Source organism: Monopterus albus, unplaced genomic scaffold (assembly GCF_001952655.1).
Source record: "Monopterus albus unplaced genomic scaffold, M_albus_1.0 scaffold6.1, whole genome shotgun sequence".
NCBI classification, from domain to species: Eukaryota; Metazoa; Chordata; class Actinopteri; order Synbranchiformes; family Synbranchidae; genus Monopterus; species Monopterus albus.
In genome coordinates this window covers 3,810,466-3,832,506 of record NW_018127886.1, presented here as the reverse complement: position 1 = coordinate 3,832,506, position 22,041 = coordinate 3,810,466, and the positions used below count along the sequence as shown (strand labels likewise).

General features: G+C 39.9%; 2 protein-coding genes across 3 annotated transcripts in view; both read right to left on the bottom strand.

Annotated features, from left to right (window-relative positions):
- Positions 1-666: 666 nt before the first annotated feature.
- Positions 667-15,048, bottom strand: gnai3 (guanine nucleotide binding protein (G protein), alpha inhibiting activity polypeptide 3). 2 transcript variants are annotated; one of them, XM_020620168.1, is made up of 10 exons: positions 14,907-15,048; positions 14,445-14,757; positions 9,201-9,243; positions 8,570-8,711; positions 8,314-8,471; positions 6,387-6,515; positions 5,246-5,375; positions 4,716-4,869; positions 3,779-3,986; positions 667-2,232 (listed from the first exon to the last, which is right to left on the bottom strand). In XM_020620168.1, the coding sequence occupies exons 2-9, from the start codon at positions 14,560-14,562 to the stop codon at positions 3,796-3,798; spliced, it is 1,065 nt and encodes a 354-aa protein (XP_020475824.1). In that variant the 5' UTR covers positions 14,563-14,757; positions 14,907-15,048; the 3' UTR covers positions 667-2,232; positions 3,779-3,795. The 2 variants fall into 2 exon arrangements, with proteins under 2 accessions (XP_020475824.1, XP_020475831.1); XM_020620175.1 differs by having other exon boundaries at positions 14,445-14,662.
- A 2,941-nt stretch (positions 15,049-17,989) lies between these two features.
- gpr61 (G protein-coupled receptor 61) overlaps positions 17,990-22,041 on the bottom strand; it is a 5,763-nt gene continuing 1,711 nt past the window's right edge. The window contains exon 2 of the mRNA XM_020619381.1: positions 17,990-21,187. Within this exon, the coding sequence (XP_020475037.1) occupies positions 19,524-20,936 (1,413 nt within the window). The 5' untranslated portion in view covers positions 20,937-21,187 and the 3' untranslated portion in view covers positions 17,990-19,523. The remainder of the gene's footprint in view (positions 21,188-22,041) is intronic.

Here is a 22,041-nt window from a genome sequence, read left to right as displayed (position 1 = left end):
CTGCGCTATGTGTAGCAGATGGAACACACCAGGTCCTCAGCTCAATCATCCAGATGTGTCAGAGACTAAAAGTACTGTTTCCGACTTGCTTGGCCTCGATTCCCTGCACTGTTAACGTAAGACTAGGCCTTTATAAAGCTTCACAGTGAATAAAATGGTTGGTGTTGCTTGTGATAAGATATGGGAATTATTTTCTTTTAAAACAGAAAAGGGTCATGCAGCTTTGTGCCATCATTTAATTGTTATAATGACAAAATACAACTGCATAAACTTAAAGTGAGCAATAAATTCTTAAACTTCAGGAAAGCTGGCTACCAGGACATCTCTGTGCAGAACAAGACTTCTCTACCCTGAACTGTGCTCTAGTTGGGAGTTACTTAGGTTATGCCTAGCTAGAACTAATACAGGCTAATATAACAGTCCCACAATAAATACTGCCTTTATGAAGGTGGCAATGTTCAGTTTTTGTTGGCACTGTTTTAGAGAGGTTTTAGAGAGAACTATATGATCATTTTGCATAAAGTAGTTTGTGCTGCATCGCTGTCTGCATTGTTTACTGCCTGGTTTTACTGCTTAGTTTGCTATATTAGCCTTATGTTGGTTTACCATTTACTTGCCCCTTGCATGGGGATATGTACATGCACATTGAGAGCCGATGTACCAGAGTCAAATTCCTCATGTGTCCGACACACCTGGCCAATAAAGCAGATACTGATTCTGCTGTAGAATAAAAATGCATCATGTAACCACCTCAATCTGTAACCACCTGAAAAGAACTTCTGATGGGGATGAGAGGGGTGGTGTAAAACTTTGATAATCAGTTCAGTAGAAAAATATTAGCCATATAAACATTTGATCCAAACAGTTCTCTCGTTGGATTAAATATAACCTTTCTGTGCATGTTTGCCCCCTATGGGGGTAACATTACATGACAGAATAGCTGTGTTGCTAGCTAATATTAACTAATTAAAATGAACAGCCAGCAAACATTTTTGGAACAACTAAGAGCGTAAAAATTCCCAATAATGTAAAATTAGTTAAACACCAGTACCCACAACCACTTTGTGCATGTAAAAAAGTTATATTCTAATTTGTCCGTGCAGATTCTCAGTCATCCAGGTCATAGTAAGCTTAGTAAGATTTAAGAACATGAACGAAAAAATATTGTCCATGTAGCCACAGCTATTATGATGCAATGCCTTTCAACAGTACCACAAACTTTAGCCTCCAAAATGATCAAACAGCTGAACCTCTCTAAACAACTTCAACAAAAACTCGACATTGTTATATTAGACTGCATTAATTTTTACCTAGGTACACCTCATAAACTAAAAAAATGAGTATCAGCCACTTCTTCATCAGAATTGTGAGGGCGACAACCAGAGAACAGCCTCTGGTTATACCGATCTATTCCAAATACTGTGTTGTGTTGATATTTCTTCATTAAAAAAAAAAGAATAAACTGTATATTGGCCTCAACTGAATGAATATTAGGCATGTATTAAAACTGATATGCAGTGATGTGTCTCAAGTATAAAAAAAAAAATTGAATACAATGTGGTCTAGTTGACATTAAAGTAACTATGTAGACAGCAATATTGCTACCGATCTCATTACTCATGCTAACTAATCCCAGACCCAACATTACATTATATACATTAAAACTACTCACACAAGATGCCTTATCATACATAAGTTATGGCATTCACACATTCAAAAATGGAAACACTATATATAATTAAAATATACCAAAGGCAAATATTCAATAAAAGCTATGTGATACAGATTTGCAGCTAAGCGAGGGTGCAACATTAAAAAGAAAAGGAATTTTACATATCAGCTGTGAAACTGTGAAATGCAGCAGCGAATTTTAGAAACAGGGGGTCCAAAAAAGGTTCTGGTGAGACAAACCATAAATGTGTCACAGGTATGAGAAGGGGCTTTCTGTGTCAGACCCTCTGTGATGCAAATATCTTAAATATGATAGGACTCCACATGAACTCACAGTGACAATTCTGCAAGCCTCCTCAACTTGTCACTTCCTTCCCATATGCTCTGCATTGTAACATCTATTAAGACAAAAGTAATCATAGCATCAAGTTCCCAAATTATGGAATTTAGGTTCTGCTCGCAGCACAGCCACCAGCGCAGTCCTTAGTAACATCTACTTTCCAATTCACCTTCTGCAGACAAGGCATAGTGGCAACAAGGTCCTGAATCCTCTCCTGGCACCTGCAGGGAAAAGGAAAATCATTAACCTGTCATGATGCCCTTAAAATGTAATTGGAATGACAAATCATGAAATACATCTAAAAACAAAGTCATTCTACAAACATTTCCATTATGCACCTGCAGCTGGGGGAAAAAAATCTAATGGGAAAACTGCTTTTCTAGTTTCTTTTCACTTCCAGGGTAAAAGTGAAACAGCTAGTCTTACAGTAGCCACTTTCATACTCATTTCGCTAGGCCCAGCTCCACAGTGTCAGAACTGTGGTGTTATTTTTATCTTGGCTTTGAGCTGAATGCAAATGCGTGTTAATGCGTTCATGCACGCAGTTAGCATGGAAATATAACTAACGTCACACCTGTTTCACCTGTACCATTAGCGTTAGATATTTGCATGCTAACGTTAACGTGCTAAAACTCCCATCCCTTAATATGCTAATGTTTGGCATATAAAGTTGTGCTGCGCATGTTCGCTTGCTAACAAAAAATACATTTTCCTTTAAAACTATTTACGGCCATCTTTATTCACACAATAAAAGCATTCTATTTTGCTTGATTTAGCTAAAGGTTATACAGGCCTACTGTAGCTTATGCATCAAAGTTTCTACCTTGGAAATAGCCTAGTATTTCAATAAAATAATCATCCCGACTCAATGTCTACTTACTAGCCTTTCCGTTTGCTTTCGGCTATTTTACACAGTCTTCATGGAATTGATTATTAATTTGATGTGATTTTGTTCTGACCCTTATGGTTTGGCCAACCTGCCAGTTTTTCATCTTATATGAATGTAGATTGTGTTTAGTTGTAATATTTTACCACCTATCAGTTTATGTAATCTGCATTTTAACTTTATAGTTCTAAAGTTTTGAGAAAATCAGAACCAATAATTTGACCAGTAAATGTGCAGTTACAAAGTTTCTGAGGTATCCTGTCATAAACTGAGGCAAAGTTAACACATTGGTGATGTTGCATGAAAAGTCAGGTGATAACCAAAGTCAATAGGACTGGTTTTCTATGGGCCTTGACTTGACCAAATTTCACTTCAATTATTCCAACAGTCACTGAGCTATTTCATACTAGAGTAGGGGTGTGCCTTGTGATATAAATGATGGTGATCAATACAATTTTTAATGTAAAATAAATCTGTCATATCATGACAAACACAGCACAAACAGTCATGGCTGAACATAGCTGTGTTGCTGAGGATTTTGTTCCAAAAAAGGAACAACTGTGGTAGTATAGATGTGGTAGAATCAAGGTCTAATCAATTTTAGATAGTCTATCAGTTTGTCTGTTGCTGCAGTTAATAACAAAGTGTGTTTCCATATGTTATCATATCAATATTACAAAACTACCCTGCAATATCATACTGTTATTTTAAGGCATCATCACGTACGCGCACTCTGGATCACTGACAGTAAACCACTTAAGACACTCGACTCTTATCTCTGTGATGATGCAACAGTCTAACATTTTGAACTTTTAGCTTTAACAACAACACCATGTTACTACATCTCTTCAGTTCTCTGATATAACCGTCAGTGTGCTGACCTGCAGTGCCTGGAGCTTTAGTAGAGCCCGATCTCCCTCAGGTTGATCTTGATGATGACATCGGTGACTGCATCAAACACAAACTGCACATTCTTGGTGTCTGTGGCACAAGTAAAGTGAGTGTAGATCTCCTTGATGTCCTTTCGTTTATTTAAGTCTTCAAACTGACACTGGATATAAGCTGCTGCCTCTTCATATGACTGCCCACCTACAGTAAAAACACAAAATTCACAAAACAATTTTACTTATTCCATTTTGGGTTAAACACACTAAGTGAAACAAAGTTAAATGTAGTAGGTTAATCTGCTGCTACAAATGAACAACAGGCCTTATAAAAGCAAATGTTTTCTGCCAGTGAATCACATCTTGGTTGTGCACATTTATAAATAGGTTTGTTTGTTTTTTGTTAATGCAGGATTTTGTTCTTTTTACTTTGAGACACTTACTGCCTTTTTTTAAAAATCAAAAGTGTAAAAAAAACACCTAGGGGAACACCTAGTTCAGTTCTCTGTGTGTGTGTGTGTGTGTGTGTGCAGATTTATGAATAGACATACATCCATCATAGACATGAAGACTATTTTAGTACTGCAGACATTTTAGTGCATAATGAAGTTCACATGTCATAAAACAGCTACAGGAAAACACAAAGCCTTGGTCCAGTGGGTAAAACTGTCACTAGCATGCACACAATAAAGGGAGGTTTTATATCTAAAACTTATTCAACTTACACCACAACCTCAAAACTGTCTTCTGCTGCAGAGACTAAATCCTATGTAACGTAAATCAAAAGCATGATAACACACTACCAGAAAGCCAATGCTCAGAAAGATCAGATAAAAAAATAAATAATTTCCTCTGATCAAAACACTCCAGAAGCAACTACATTAAAGCCGGCCACATAAAACTTTAAAAATTTTAAAATGGAAGTCTGTCTCACCAGAGTATTCAGGGTAGCAGATAGTGAGCAGACTCCTCTCGATCTTCTCTTCAAACAAGTCCTTCTTGTTGAGGAAGAGGATGATGGAGGTGAGTGTGAACCACTTGTTGTTGCAGATAGAGTCAAAAAGCTTCATGCTCTCATGCATCCGATTCTGAGGAAAAGCAGATGTGACTTTACATATAACACACCTTTTTCACAGCAGACATTTTGGCATTTTCACAGTTGGAAATCCACAGATGTAAGTAATCAAATTATAGATAGATGAATTCTATTTCTGCTGCTTTGGTGTCAGGGTCTTGGTGCACTGCAAAACCTGACAAGCACAGTGCTGTTTAGTAGGGATGGGGAAATATATTGAAATTCAGACCACTGCTATGGTCTACTGTGGCACTTTAATAGAGCAGGGTCATCATTACTGTTGTTGTTAACACCTGCCATTCTTCTGCTGTGTGCCAATCTCAGTGCGTTTCAATAAACAGAATTCAGTATCAGCTTCATATACAAAGCCACAGTGGAGCATCATTTACCATCTCCTCATCCTCAGCCAAGACCAAGTCGTAGTCACTGAGCGCTACACAGAAAATGATAGCAGTGACTCCCTCGAAACAGTGAATCCATTTCTTCCTCTCTGAGCGCTGACCCCCGACATCAAACATCCTGAGGACACACACCGAGACACAGCAACTGCATAAATAAATGTACTCATTTTAATTTTCATGTAATTTCCATGTTAGTGTTTTACGAGGATGAACACCCTCTTAAATCCAGAGCACAACCATAAACACACTGTAATCTCATGTTTGTCTCTGCTGCCTCTGTTTCCACCTGAAAATGCAAACTGACTATAGTGAGCTGTTTAACTGACACAGAAATGAAATGAAAGAACACTGTGTGCTTCAACACCATTTCAGCGATTACACATTTCCAGGTCATGAGCTTGTTTTATGGGATTATAAAGGAAGCCCAAGGAGGTTATTAGAGTTAATGTTTTACCAATATTTATAAGCACATGAGCCTTACAAAATAATGTAAAATGACTGAAGCAATATAATTACATCAACTGCCACAAGGGTGAGTCATATTAAGTTGAATGCTGGTAAGCAGCACTGGTGAGTTTTAAAAGAGGTTTGGTAATCAGGATTTATACTGCAACATGACCAAAATGCAATCGCACCAGTCAGAAACACTGCAAATATATTCAATAAGATAACAGGAATATTGTCTAGATTTGATCCCAGCATGGATATGGACACAATATACAGTATGAAGAGAACTGAGAGGGTTAATATATTTAGTCTACAACTGTAATGATCAGCTGTTAACAGCAATGGTAACCAAATCCTTTTCAACATTGATAAAAGTAAGCGTTTATGTTATATAATGATTCAAAACTTTTTATGTGACCCCTCAATACTTTTGCACCCTCTCACCACACCGTGCACTTAATGAGGTACAGTAACACTATCCAGTATTTCAAAAGAACAAAACAAACAGTAAAGACTGGAGAAAAGTCTTGGGAATCACTGTGTTAAGTCTACAGTGAGGACATCTACTCTAAATACTGACCAATACAGTGAACCAGTTCAGGCCCTAACTGCCTGTAAAGCCTATTACATTATTTTTAATACCACAAACAGCCCACCTTTCCTGAGCACATAAATTACTAACTTGAAATAGAGATTTTTGAAGGTGAAGTGAGTTTCCACGATGCCAGTGGTCTTCACACGTGTACGCAATACATCCTGCTGAGTTGGGACGTAGTTCGGCTGGCAGAGCCGTTCCAAGTCACTCAGGTAGCTGAGAGACAGAAAAGGTATGAAGATAACATCAGGGCACACACTGCAATACAACTTGCAGATAACACAAACTAGTATCTGTAATGGAGATAGGTAAAATTATCCAAACACCTTCTGGACTTTTAGTAAAAAAAAAAAAAAAGACAAAATAATGAAAGACAACGACATTTTTCTTGGACACATATGTCTGATGAAGTGGGGGACTTGTTCTGCAGACAGGCCAGACAGGCATCCGAGGGCTCCTCAGAATGATACTAAATATGGGCTCATATTTTGGTGGATGATAAACACTTGTTCTTGTGGATTGAGGGAAAACAGACTAACCCCACCGTCCCTCTTCTTTATGGACAAAGTACACCAAAAGCCATAGCAGTTTCTTTCAGGTGTGAATGTGATATAGTTGCTACAGAAAGAAAAAACCTTGCACTTTATCCAGTGGTAACTCAAGACTGGACTATATAATATATAGCTTTAATCACTTTGTTTTAATTTTTCACTTAACCTTATCAAATGTTTTCATTTAGTGTTGACTGTCATAACAAACTCAAAGCATTTTGTCAAATATAGTGACATTTATAGTATATTACAGTTATAAATAAGCAGAAGCTGTTTCCAGTTCTCCCTCATGTTTCTCCTTTTTAGGAATGCAAGCTGTTACACAAGCTGACACTGCATTGTGAAGAACAAGACATATCTTGCCTCCCTTTTTGTTCTAGGTGAAATAATGCAGACACAGAGGAGAAAAACTGATTCAAATTTGTCACCATCCTTGAAGAAAACATGATTATATAAGAAATGACTAATGCTAATTTAAGAGTAATGGCTTGAAGCTAAGTGTTGCACTTTCAAACATCATTGTAGAAGCAGTTTCGCTTCCATCTGGACTTTTTAGAAAGTGTTAATTAGCTGTGTAGTATCAAGAAAATGACACTCAGAGATTGCTAAACCTATTAACAGTAGGCTATTCCACTGATTTAGCATTGCATTCCTACAACATGATGTGACTCAAGGTGCACAAAGCAAAACAAAACAAAAATCAAATTGGGAGAGCATTGTTCTTTTTTGCCAGAATGCGGTGTCTGCATTACCCACAGGTGTGTTATGCTAGTAGTATATAATGTAGTCTGGAGCCGCTAGCTTCAGTGAAATGAGGAAATCTCTACAGAGGTCAGATAAACGCGTTTCTTTCTAACTCCACATCCCCAGGTTTTTTCATTTTCAAACTAGTCTTGATTCCTATAGACTGTATATAATGGTATGACAGCTCCCAGAAGTACTGTAAAGCCACCAGTCAGTCACCCCCAGATGGCTGGTTGCAGTATAGGTCATAAACCCTGGCCCCTCCATCCCTCCATGTTAGCAGGTGGGACAAAATTTAAAGCACAAATGAAATACTAAATTTTAGGTAGGTCACACTGTTTTCTGTACACGAGGTCATTTTTCTGATAACTTTGTTTTTGATGAGATAAATGTATTTCAGATGATTTGACAGCTATGATTGGTGGACTGATACTGCGGCTCCATCTCTGGTCACTTTTGTGCAGAATCTGGTTTTAAAATGCATCACAAAAGCAATATGGCCACCCCTGTAGTGCTGATATTTTGGCTTCACTTTTGCAAAGTGGCAGGAACTAATGACATGTAGCTCATTTTTCTATTCACCCTATGCTTTATTCCCAACTGATGTTGACTCAAGTGACATCACTTAAGGCTTCTTATTAGATTTTGTGCAACCACAAACAACTTTGTAGTTAGCAACTGGTCTGTGGGCATCCGTATGTAGAGAAGTAGGCCCTTACTATGCAGCAGAGTCATTAAGCTGATACTCTCGTGATCGATTGAAGCATGTCTGAACTCCACCATCGTTCCACAGCCTTTGCATCACACCAGCCAGCTCTGCTGACATGACCCCTTCCTCCGCTGAGCTTGCCAGGACAAATAGCTGACGGGCATCATCCTGGCACCAAAGACAATAAAAACATTGTTCCTGTGTTGCTTCACATCATGAAGGAGGATGCAGCTTAATATACAATAGACTGAGTGTAACTATCTTACCGCCCGTGTAGGATCCCCAAAATCTATCTTTAACCGGCCCATTGCCCTGATGATGGCCATGATGGACTGGATGGTGTTGCTGTACACTACCACTTTGTACTGCTTGCACTCGTCTTCTGAGTAGCCATCGTCATGAATGATTCTGACACAAACACAAAATCCAAATAGGCTTTCAGAGTCCAGGTAAATATTTGACAGTGTGAACAATGGTTTCGATAACAGTAAGACAAATTACAGATTTTAAAAAATCATGCAACACTGTCACTATTGTTGGTATTTGAGCTTCAATAAGCATGCAGCATGCCTAATGTGGGAACCAGGAAAATCTATTCAGGTTCTGCCAGGCTATGACTGGCCTTTGTGGCCATTGTTTAACATGTTTTGAAAAAAGGTGCTTCTTCCTCTGCCTGAGCACAGCAAAATACGACTGCTTCTACAACATTTCCACTAAGATGAACACAGCACTCCCAACACTATTAACCTTTAACAATAAGGTTGCAGCTGAAGCTGGGAAGGAGGGAGTGAGCTTGTCAACAAAATACAAAAATAGCATCCTACAGGATGTAAGAGTTTGATATATTATATCGTCATGTGCACTGTTATCAGGACAGTGTTACAAGCCGTATCTTACTTCATCTGCTTTACAATTGTGCTTTTCCCAGATTCCCCAGCACCTGAAAAAGAAGAAGAAGAAATACATGAAGCAACATGTGGTACTAGTAATGACAGCACCCTCAAAAACAGTGTCATATATTTTCTCACAGTTTCAGACTCCTCTCGCATGTCAAAAATGACTTAATTTGATCTCATTTAATCACGCCATACAGTGTGTAGTAAGTGTACACCAAGACACACAAGTGATTAATTTCAATGACAAACATTTAAGCGGAACCTGAGGGAGTGTATACAGATATGAAGTACTTCTTTTGCACGCTGCAGTGTTGACCTATCTGATGTAAAAGGCAGTGGCTTGGGTATAAGCACATTAAATCTGCCTTAAGAATCAAAACTATTTGTAGTTGGCTATAAAAAGACACAGCCACTGGTGTCAAATGGAAGAATCAGACACTAACTGCTTACCCTACACTGTATAAACCATACCGTGCAGAAAGCAGAAGGCCTCAAGGAAAAGAGTGAGCTTGTGATTTTTGACAAATGACGAACTAACTGGAATGACTCATTGTTAAAGCCTTACAAAGCCTCTATTATACAAATAATAACGATAAGTAGGAACATCGTTTCTCATGAGGAACCTTTACAGTATTTCTACAACATCAGCCAAACAGGAAACAGACGCTACATTTCTGGCTGAGCTAGACTTTTTCCACTGGAGAGACAATCCCAAATATGATGTTGTTCAGGGTATTAGAGAGCATATGGATTATAAAAACATCACTCACAGAGCCTGTGCAGCAAGCACCCCCACCCTCAGAAATGCAAACACCAACTTGTTTTATAATCCAAATAATATCTGTCAATATAGTCTTTTTTTTATATTTGTTTTATATTCAACCCTTCTCTATATTTTAATCTTGCCATCATAAAATACAGTTGTCACCCAGCACAGAAATACAAATACCAGAAAACACACTTTTTCAGATTCATCATCTCACTAAAACGTGTGAATACTTGCTACCTGTAGATCTGCATGACATAAGAAGAATAAAGCCAACCTTCAGGTTAACATTCTGTCTCTTCATTGATCTGAATGATCTGTTGCTGACTAATTTTCTGTTAATCACATAATCAATTAACAGTTTCAGCTCTACACTGATATATTACAAGAGCATAGCCAAAGATGCCACCCATTCATTTCAGTGCAAACACCAAAGTCTTCTCTCATCCTGCCCATCTAAGGAAATATATTTCACTTGCCAAGATTTACATTAAAGACTGATATCAGTTTTTTATCTGTCCGTTTAATAAGAAGATGGATCCAGCAGGTGGTTAGCTTAGCTTAGCATAATGAATGGCATCAAGGGGAAATAGATAACCTGTCTCTGTACAAGAGTTAAAAAATATGCCTACCAGCAGCTATAAGACTCACTAATAAATAGGAAATCTAGATTGTTTAATTGTTAATTTGTTGGATTTAGAGAAGCTGGCAGGTAGAGTTTTGGTTTCTCTGGGCAAAGCCAGGCTAGCTGCTTCCCCCTTGTTTCAAGACACTAAAGAGATGATATCAATCTTCTGATCTAACTGACTTCAACAAAGCTAATAGGCATGCTTCCCAAAATGTCAGCCTATTCATTTTAGTCTTCAATGTTTAATAACCTTGTTTATCACGCATACAGACTAATAGTGGCTCTGAGAAAAACGCTTTTTGGGCTGCAGTACCATAGCTGACCTCTGGAACAACTTGGCACCATGACCAATTTGCCGTGCCATCCCGATCAAGTGATGGATAACAGCATACTGTACATGGCTGATTCACAGCTGGGATCTGGCAAACTGGTGCTTTGGCCCTATGACACCCATTCCCTCACCTCAAAGTCAGCCATTTTTCATAGCTGAAGTTTAATTAAAGAGGCTGGAATGCATGTGTGTACATGAAACATGAGTTGTCAAATGCAGACAACTGGTGAAAAATTATTTCCATAAACATCAGGGGTGAGTTTACACTGGCAGTAAAGATGCCTTTTGATTAATATAGTCACAGTAATTATCAGCAACACAGGATGAAGACATAGAATTTGAAATATGGATTCCTGCTTGTTTTTTGAAGCAGCCAGGAACAAGTCTTAATGGAAGAGTATTTCAAAATAAGGATATATGTTTTTTTAATATTGCTGATTCCCCAAAAGGTAGCAAGAAACATTCCCACAGCCAGTCAGGAATCCTTAGCAAATGAATTTTACCAAGTAGGCTTAAAGTACAGTAACGTGTTCAGATGATCAGCCAACAAACATTAAATCAATTAATCCTTTGGTTAAGCTGTCACCAGCAAAAAAAGATTTACTCATGCTGACACAGACTATTTGTGTTGCTCTATCTCCTCAATCCCGTCACCAGTTCTTTCATTCATGGCAGTTTTTGGCTGATGATCAATCGTGGCCAGCTGCTAGTTCACAAACCAGCATTACACAGGCATTCACAGAGTCGCCCAGACCCATGCTCCAGCAGGACTCCAAACCAAGACTCATTAAACAAGAATCTGAGATGCAGATTTTATTTTATAAATCACTGTGGTCAAACTGGAGAACATTTTTATTGGAAGGGTGTGCTAGCTCTCTTTGTGGTTTTATATAAAGAATAACAGCCAAACTCCTCTTTGTTTTCATGTATAACTCAGGGAGTGGAGGGCACTGCCTGGATAAAAATGCTTCCCCCCTTAACTCTGTGGTCCGAACTTGAAAATGAATGCTACCATACAATGAGCCTGCATTGTAATTTTGCACCAGCACGCATGACTGTCCTTAAGTTAAGCCCCACAGATCAGTTAGTGACTGGTGGGATTCATCTGTATCCTCGCTGTTCTGTCACAACAACATCTATGTGGCTTCAAGTGAAATCTAGCTCAGGTTTTGCTTCTGTCATTACTCTCAGGGCTCAACTACCAAAAACCGCGTATCCTCTACACAGCAAAGCAATGTAATCCCACTGCAATCTACCAACAAAACAGTGGCACTGGTTTGTTTAAATTCACTGCACGATTGTGAATACTTGTGGCTATGAAAGTAGATTTACTGGCAAAGTTTTGTTCTTTGTTCTTTAATATCTCCCAGATCAAGGTAGAAGAAAAATCACTGAAAACCATCTGATGGGAATTCTGCCACTGACTGTTTGAATAATGTGTTTATTATGAGGAATGTGATCCAGAACACAAATAACACAGGGGAAAAGCAGGAAAACAATAAAAGAACAAAATAAACTATCACATATCTGGAGCATGGTTTCTCTTATTGTGATTACTGCTGAGACATAAATCAGTTAAGTGGGATTTCAACTGAAGCATATATTTAAATCTCCCAATTCTGTGTTTCTACGATGTAAAAACATTATTTCAGGAGCTCACCCAACACTGTACTTGTCCCTCTGTATGAGATCATAGTGTATTATCAGGTAGATAATGCTCCTCAGTCCTTTCCAATTTAATGCGTCTGTTTGTCATCATGACATTAGGAGTAATAAACACTTTCCAAATGATGCAACCTGTTGAAGCACGGCCCAGTGTGCGACACGTTGTGTGCCATCATAGCAGTATGTCTTCACCAAATTGGCCTGTATAAATGAATAAATTGATTTCAGCGACTAACCTAATAGCTGTATCTATACTCAGTTGGTCATCTATTTAATTAAATACTTGCTACTCTTATTTATTTTGGCAACACGTTTCAGGCCGTTTCTAATCAGATGATAAAAGGTGATATTACATGAAAACCTAAAAACACCCAAATGATAAATGAACACACAGAACAAAGGTTCTGGTCAATTTATTTTCAACGCTGTCTCTTAAAAGTTGGTGTTTCAATAGCACCAGATGTCTGAGTGTCTTCAATTTATCATTTTAATGATGTGAGTCGTTAAGTGTATTGCACAACATTTCATGTGGAAAAAAATGTGTCAGCCAAAACGGTCAAGAGCATTGCATTACAGCAGTGAATCGGTGCAATCATGTACTGTAGGCTAGAAGTAGCAGATACAGTGGCTGATGCTGCACAAGCTGCTAATATTATTTTATGGTTATTTCCACCTTTTTATACTTGACTGTAGATTTAGCTAATGTAAATGGTCTTATACTTGTATAGTGCTTTTCTATGCATTGCAGCACACTCAGAGCTCTTTCACACTGTTTACCCATTCACCTAGTCACACTCCCAAACACTCACACACCTTTGATATTACCGGGAGCAACCGGAGGTTCAACGACCTGCTCTACCTCCTAAGCCACAGCCGCCGAGGGCAAGCAGTTACTGACTGTTTATTTATTTAGGTTTTTTTATATTAACACTGACTGAAACAATGAATTATCACCTGACTTCTATGGTCTGCGAACAGCTTTGGTACACGGTCACTGCTCTCATCAGTATCATTGCCAGCTGCAGGGAATTTACCCTCTGAGAAAGGTTTCTGCTAATGTGTGGGGAGGATAACAATGTTTAGTGCTGTTGGTCTGGGGGTATTTAATTCCCCTGGCACATCTGTGCAGTCCACACCTGGAGTGTCAGTACCACAACAGACAGTCAGCAGTTGTCATGAGTGGATGCTAAAGTCTGGACATAAGTATGAGAGGTCATGACACTGAACCCAGAAGTCACCATTGTCATGCACCTTAAGTTTTGTTTTGCTGATACTGCACTAGCTTTAATCCAGTGACTACAGATAGGGCCAAGGAGGAATTATACATCAAGGCAACACACAACTCAAAATCACTAGACCTGATGGAAATTGTTCATTGATTTGTATTATTAATGTAGGCACAAAAATGACGTGGAAAGAAATTAAAAAATACCACAACAATACTGTAAATACAGACACAGGGGTCAACATGTCCCTGCAGATGCAACGTTTTATTTGTAGTCAGTGAAGTATGGCAGGCCTCACAACGTGCTCTGTTACAGGCGCCGACTCCTGTCAACAACTAGTCACCTCTGAACAAGGACTCCCTGCATTTCAACAAGTCAGAACTAATAGCAAAGCAGTGAGACAGCAAAGGGCGTGCTGCTGCCTTCTCACCACCACCATCTGGTTCACTTCTGGAAGTTCTGTCAGTGAAGAAACGACGAGCCACATCTGCGTAAAACCGCCAGCAGCAGGAAAGGGTTTGTTCGGAGTCAGATAAAGTAAAGGCAGCAGTGACAGCATGAAAATTAAAAGCTTATATAGGCTGGTCATAATAAAGCTGTTTATGTGCATTAAAAGAGCTAGATCATACCGAGCAGAAGCAGTTTCACTTCTCTAGAGGATTTCATTCCGTCTTCCCGCAGGTTTTTATCAATCATTTTACTCCTCTCCACCGCAGCTTTGTCCTCGGCGCTGATCGTGCAGCCCATCTTTGCTTTCAGACGACTTCTTGATGCCGGATTGTGGTCTCAACAGTTCATGAGTTGGAAGAAAACGCTCTTAGGTCGGCGAAAGCTAAAGTTTCCCAGGCTGGGAGAAGCGGAGAGAGGGGAAAGGCGTTGGCACCGGAGGCTCGTTTGCAAACCCACAGCCACCCAGCTACTGGTTGTGCAAGTGATTCAGTTCTGGGTTTAAGCGGAAAAAAGTCGTCAAATAGATGTTTCAAAAATATTTTCGTCTAATTTATCCGTAGTTTAAATAGACTCACAAATTAAATAAGGAAAAAAATACTTAATGTAGAAACTTGTTTGAGAAATCAAGCACTCAATCATACCTTTTCAGATAACATGCTATAAAATCACCGGAGTTCTCTCGTAAAACTGAATACTGCTCCACTGTCGCGTTTTCATCCAGCTGATCCAGCTGCAAAGAGACAACGGCGCTGGAAAAGGAAAACTAATGCGCCCCATAGTGCCGATGGGAAATGTAGTCACGTCCGAACTACCACATATGCAAGTCCTGTGTGTGCATCTTAAGCAGTGCACACATGCCCACCCCCCCCACGCCTTGTGGTTTAAACAGGCTGAAGTCACATCTGCAAGTTTTCTCTTCCGTTCAGGGTCAGCTGTGCGCATACATACAAATCTATGGATCTTCTATGTGCAGCTTGTCACAGGGGTTTTGTGTGGTGCGAGAGCGCCCTCAGGGGATTAATATTTGAACTGCATGTATGGGTTTGATAAACTTTCACTCAGCATTACAAATGACTGTCAGACAAGGCTACAAGAGGTCAAATTCAGATTTTTATTTTCTTAGTTTTACGGTTTTGGCCCCAGCTGTCTCTTGGTCACCCATAATTTCAAACCTCGAACCTGTTTATTGGGTCTAGTGGGTGGACAACTTTAATGGATCATAATGCTATGCTGCAGCATGAACAAAATCAATGACATTTAGCAAAAATCCAGTTGATTTTATGAGATATCCCACCTTATAATCACCCAGTCTGGATTTATCTAGTCAGTATATCAGGCTCTAAACTCTGATCCAGGTTAAAAGGAGGATGAGCATAGAGTAATTTAACTACAGCAGAAACTAACTATTATTTTCACCATTTGCTGATTACTTGTTTGTCTACAAGGTGTCAGAAAATAGTAAAAATGCTGATAAAAATTTCACAGGGCCCAAGGTATCATCTGTAAATTTTCAAATATAATCAAATATAACAAAGTAAAGTAACATATTTTGGCAGGTTTTCTTTAAAAATGACAATTCGTCAATGACGAAGTTGCAGTGATTAGTCAGCTATTAGTTGAAAGAAAATTAATCAGTATAATACTTGATTAATCAGCTCAGTAGTTTTCTGGCTCCAGCTTCTAAAATGTGAGGATTTTCTGGGTTTTTTTTCCAGTCACATATTTGTTTTTTTGGACTATTTATAGTACAAAAAATAATCTGGAGATTCATCGGTAATAAAAAAAAAAGAGTGGTTACCATCTCAATAGTTGATCAAAGTAGTTTCAGAATCATTATTTGCTGACGGACGAACCGATTAACCATTTCAACTCTAAATTTAATTCCATGTTATTACTGTGAGGAAATTGAACTTGCAGGTAATTACGGGCAAAGTTATGAGAAATCATTTTGCATGAAAGCATATCTTCTGAACCAAAATATATTTATTAAGAACTTTTAAAAATCGATTACAGAACTTTATGACCACAGAATCTCTAGATTACTGATGTAGATTAGTAAAGAATACTTAAATATCTGAGGTGGAGATTTAGAAATCTAGCTCTAATTTTAAAAATTGCCTTCCTTGCTAATAGTGACAAAAAAGTGGCTATATTAATTCCCTTTGGAAGTCCATAGATTTTTGCAACCACGTATAAATTTGCTCCTTTTGGCTGAACAGCGTCAGTCTCCTGCTCTTCAGTCATCAGGGCACCGCGACCGTTTCCAAGGCAGCAGCTGATTTCAGAGAAGTCAGGACTTGGAAGTAAGTGAGAAATTCATGTGAGTTCATCTGGTATCCAGCGAGGGTACATTTTCACTGCAGTCAGCCATTGTGCTCACATTTGTTTTTGGTTTCTGTTCTGGGAGCTGCAGGAGCTGTCTCAGAATATCATAGCTCTCCGTTATGCGCTGTGCATCCGCTGGCTCTGACAAAATGGTGCCATCTGTTCTTCTTCAGCACTTTCACTGGGCAAGTTGTATCTTATCATAAAGGTCAGGCTGTTTGAGCTGCACTGTGGGAGGCTCCCGCCACAGCTCAACATGAAAGCTGTGAGTCACTCTGTCCAATGGAGAGCAGCATAGGAGAGAGTAAGAAAATTAGGACAATTAGAAAACAGAGGACGATGCTGTGTTGATGGTAGTCTGCCAAAATCTGACACTTTGCCTCCAGAACCTCTTCAGATGTGCATTATAAACTAGAAATACCAAATACAGAGACAATTTTCAGCTGTTGATGGTAAAAATGTAAACAAAACAATCCAAACATAAATGGTCTTTGCTGTTCACAGTAATTCCATCATCCAACCTTCCTAAAATGTCACCTGTCTTTCATCCTGTCCTTGGTGTTTCATTTGACCTCTGTGACACTGCACACCCACCCCACCTCCACCTGCCCACATCCCCACCTGCACCACACACACATGAGGCAGACATGAGGAGGCAGCTGAGGACAGGAGACAAAAGAAATGATTGACAGGACTGATCATGTGAGAGATGCGATTACTGATCCAATATTGTCTGTAACTAAAACAGGCAGTAACCTTAATACACCCACTTCTTCGTCCTGTGTCTTTAACCAGCTGATGGGTAGTCAATACACAGGGAAATCTTAACAAAAGAAAAACACAAACCCTAATAATGAAGAATCCAAACAGTGCAAAAAGAGTTAGAGAGAGAACACAAAGACATCAACTGTGCTGATGATTTGTGTGGCTAATAATGTGCATGAAGACAACCAAGGCTGGGAACATCATCCACCTTTCACCTTCAGATCAGTTTATTTTCCCACCCTCATCTTCAACAGATGGTAGTAGAAACTGAGTTTAATGTGCTTAATCAGATTGCTTGGGACAAGTTTACAGTTAACATAACAGAAATGCAGCTGAGTAAATGGTAGGTTGATGAACATAAGGGTTATTGCATGACCCCGACCTGTGTGAAACATTGTACCATGAAGGGAAGATGAGCAATAAGGCAAAATGAGGAAAATCACAGATGAACTAGAACCACTGTTTTGTGCTGGTGTAAAACCATCAAGGCAGTGTTATGTTATTTTGTTATTAAAAATTGTGTATTAACATATTTCAACTTAGTATTTTGTAGTTTTAATACTAAAAAGGTGGACATATCAAAGGATTATTATCATTTTGTCTTGTGTTTCTAAATTACTGCACCATCTTTTGACACAAAAGAAACATATTAACATAGGAAAACAAGATGACCCGGAAAGAAAAACAGTCAGCAACAAAGTCATATTGTAAGAAAATGAAGAACATTATGCCTCCTCTCTGACAAAGAGTTCTTTTTTAGTTCTGACTCCCAGCAAAATGTGAACCTTCCTTGTTTGCCCTTGTGTCTTGTGATCATGCTAACAGTCCAGTACGAGGCAGCCAAAAATAGATGAATGCAGCAAGGGACCACATATAAAAAGAGAAGAAGTGTTTGGTAAGAGAGACCTGTACCTTGCATTTGTCTTTGAAACATTTGTCACTGCTTGTGTGACTTTGCAAACAATTCCACCTGAGAACAACAAAAGTATCACCAGTGTCTTCCCACTTTTGTTCAGTGAGACCACAGGCAAAGCTTGCCATGTGTAGCGTAAGCACTGTCACACCTGTGCGCTGTGTAGTCACAACAAGCACAGCTGTTTAAAGCACAAACACAAGGACACTGATACTGTTCTTGTGCTTACCTGTAAATAACACCGACACCACAGGGTAACGAGGACTGGTTGCCATGTTTGAATCCATCCACATCGAGATTCGTTTCAACAACCTGGCAGTTTTAATGTGCTGTAGATGATGTTTTTTACAAAATCCTTAACACTGTCATACAAATCAGACCAGTCACAATGTTTCCTTTGAGCGGAAGAGGGTGAAATCACAAGTCTACCAGTGTGAGATGATTTTAGTGAGGAGGTGATAATCACAAGACTAAGAAAAAAATAAACATGATAATAATGTTCCTGGAAAATAGCTAAAAATACACCGGTGTGTCAGCCTGTTTATTATAAATACCGGCAGCAGCAGCTGTGAAATGATCCTGTTCAACACTGTGAATATTTCAAACTGAGACATTTTTTAATGGCTCTGTGTATTCAGTCTGTTTTACTGAGGAAAAATAACATTTTACATTAATTTCTTGGTTGCATGACGCGATGTGCAAGTCAAATAAATACAGGATGAAAACACATCCTTTACTCACTAAACTGGCAACAACAGGAACAATATCCTTGAACCTTTACCACAGTTGTTAATTCATTAATAACATATCAGCTTGCTTGTAGAGAACCTGCTGTATCAGTGAGTCAATGTGACTTGATAGTCAACGGGCTCAGATGGACTTAAAAATGAAGAAAAGGGAATACTTGACACTTCTATTGAATTACATTTGTAAAAATGAAAATAAAAATAAACCCAAAGGAGGGAAATGCTGATGGAAATACACTATGTTTAATGTATTAATGATGATTTAACTATGGCCTATGACCAGTTGTATACTGTACATTATCACCTTGCATCTAATGGAGAACTCAGATTTTAATGAGTGAATTGGGTGGATACTTTTATGGCTTTTTCAGTTTTCTATAATCCATGAAAACTGTTTCCCTGAAGCTTTGTTCTCCCAGATTTTCAGCACTTCTTTATGATTAACACAACAAGGGTTTAGTGTCTGTGTGGATTATTGGATGGCAAAAGAGACAGGACATGAGAGGCAACTACAGCTCAGGTACAGTTTTGCAGCAATTCTCTGATCCATGCAGCTCACTGTTCAGCTGTTGTATAAACTCTGAAGTTTCCTCAAGGATCTGCCCTGGGATGTGGAAGTCGACTGTCGTATTCTGCTGAACAGCTGATTCCCGAAGGCCCTCAGTCTCTGGCTCCTCTGGGCTGGCTCTGCTGTGAGAGTTGCATGGTTCCAGGCTGCATCCAGTGCCTTGAAGGAACTGCAAGAAGTTCTCCTCTATAGAGGCCTCATGGCTTGGCAGCTGCTCACCTTCTCTGGGGCCAGTCCGTTTGAAAAGGCAAGCCAGGTGGCAACCCAGCTCTTCACGAATCTGTCGGTTCAGGTAGCCATAGAAGAAGGGGTTGGAGGTGAAGGAGAAATAGGCAATCCATGTCACCACATCCTCCACCTGGGCCAGCAAGGCAGGAGAGACAGACACCATGGCCAAGTAGAGATGGAAGGAGCAAGATGGCAGCCAGCAGCAGAGGAACTGTCCTCCCACTGCCACCAAGACTACCGCAGCCTTCCCACCACTGAAGGTCCTCTGAGGGGTGCTGCGTGCACCAGTTTCTCTGAGGCTAGCTGCCATGGTGGAGTGACTGCTGATGGACTGGGACCGTTGTCGTGGCGTGTCCATCCAGTTGACAAGGGGACCATGCTGCATGGCTGCTACTCGTGCCAACTTGAACATGTTGCAGTAGACCACCAGAATGATCAGCAATGGGCACAGAAAATAGATGAATGCAAAGAAGACCATAAAAAGCAGGTGTGTTGTCCTGCCTCCCATCCAGTGGAGGGAACAATGTTTCTGAGTAGGAATGAGGACTGAAGGAGTCCCCGGACCATGGTCCCCCTGGAGCAGCCACCCCAGGAGAGGCAGCAGTGACATGACAACAGCTTTAATCCAGATTCCTACCACTACCATCACCGCCACCCCCACTGTCATCTTCACCTCATGACGCATGGGATAGACAATGTAGTAGTAGCGCTCTACATTGATGGCACAGATGGTGAGGATGGCAGCACTCACAAGACACACACTCAAGCAGTGGTAGCTTCGACACAGCACCTCATACCCCAGGACTCGGTCTGACAGCATCCCCAGAGGCATCAACACCAGTGCTGCCAGCAGATCCACCAGACACAGGTGGAACACGAAGGAAAACTTGTGCAGCTGTGGTGTTTTAGTGATGACAACCATGACGGCCAAGTTGCCCACTACTGCCAGTATGTCCATGATGAACATAGCACACAGAGCCAAGGACTGGTTCAGATCTACCCCACCTTGAATGCTCGCAATGGCCGGGGTCACATTAGAGCTAGCCAGGTGCTGTGAGGCTGGAAACGTGGGAAAGCCAGAGAAAGAAGGGTTCCAGGAGGGGCTTGGTGTAGCAGGGGGCTCCATGAGGGGATGGGATACGGAGGAGAGAGTCTGCTGAATTTCACAGGCCCATCACCCATCCTCCCCTGTGGTAGGGTATCACAACTCAGGAGGCGGTGTCTGTCATGGCAGGTGGAGCTGTGCAGACCCTGACCTCAGCAGACTTTAGCTGGAACTCTGCGGATGATCACAGGAAGTTTCACTCAGTTCCTTCAAGATGTAACTTTTAACGAAGGTATCCTTTTCTCTCCAATACAACCTTTAGCTCCAGTGATCTGAAACAAAAGAGACAGCGTGGTTAATTCCAGCACTAGTGAAGATGAACATTTTAAAACAGACCTGATTTCATGTTTGTTCACTGAAGGAAAGTTTCTGTTGCTTTTACAACATGTTCAGGATGCATGAATGTATTTCATGAAATCCAACACTGACTAATACGAATACTAGTTGCCTACTACTATTGTAAAAAGTGTGCAATATACAGAGGTCCTGCTATGATATGTTGATTGATGATATGTTATATTTTAGGCTGGAACTATGACCACTTGACAGAAACGATCTAAATCATTTTGATTAAACTACAAATAAATTCTGAAAATCCCTAAAAGTATCAGTCTCTTCTAATATGAATGCAAATACTGCAATCAATTCAACATTTTCCACTCATATCAAAAAGCAGAGAGTGGTTTTAAATGCAGTCTTCTGTGTTGCTGTGATCCTTATGTGACAGAGTGAGTTGCCTTAGTCTTGAGCCATCAGACATAAACACAACCCTGTGTCGTGTTTACGATTACACTCTCACCTGGACACAACCCCGCCCACTGTAAAAGTTGTGGAAACAGCGCTCAGCCTTTGTTACACACCAGTATGTGTAGGTTTTCCATTCCATATGTGAGACAGGCTTCACACCTGCAAGGCACCTATGTTTATTCCTGTCCATGTATGCACATCAAGCACAACGATCACCTGACGGACACAGGTGTGTATTTGCGCTCCTTGATGAATAGGTCAAAGGGTTACAGCAGTTCTCTGATACACATAGTCCTACCCAGTAGCAACGCTCTAGCTATGACCTAGTACAGGCATAGGCAAACTACGGCCCGTTAGGCTTTTTAATCCCGCCTGCTGA

Bases quoted from the DNA above. Each gene is read 5' to 3' on its own strand.
- gnai3 (XM_020620168.1), bottom strand. From the start codon at position 14,562: ATGGGCTGCACGATCAGCGCCGAGGACAAAGCTGCGGTGGAGAGGAGT. The intron at 8,472-8,569 runs GTAAGATAGTTA...CTTTGGTGCCAG, and splicing joins TTGGGGATCCTACACGGGCG to GATGATGCCCGTCAGCTATT. The intron at 3,987-4,715 runs GTGAGACAGACT...TTTTTACTGTAG, and splicing joins CTGCTACCCTGAATACTCTG to GTGGGCAGTCATATGAAGAG.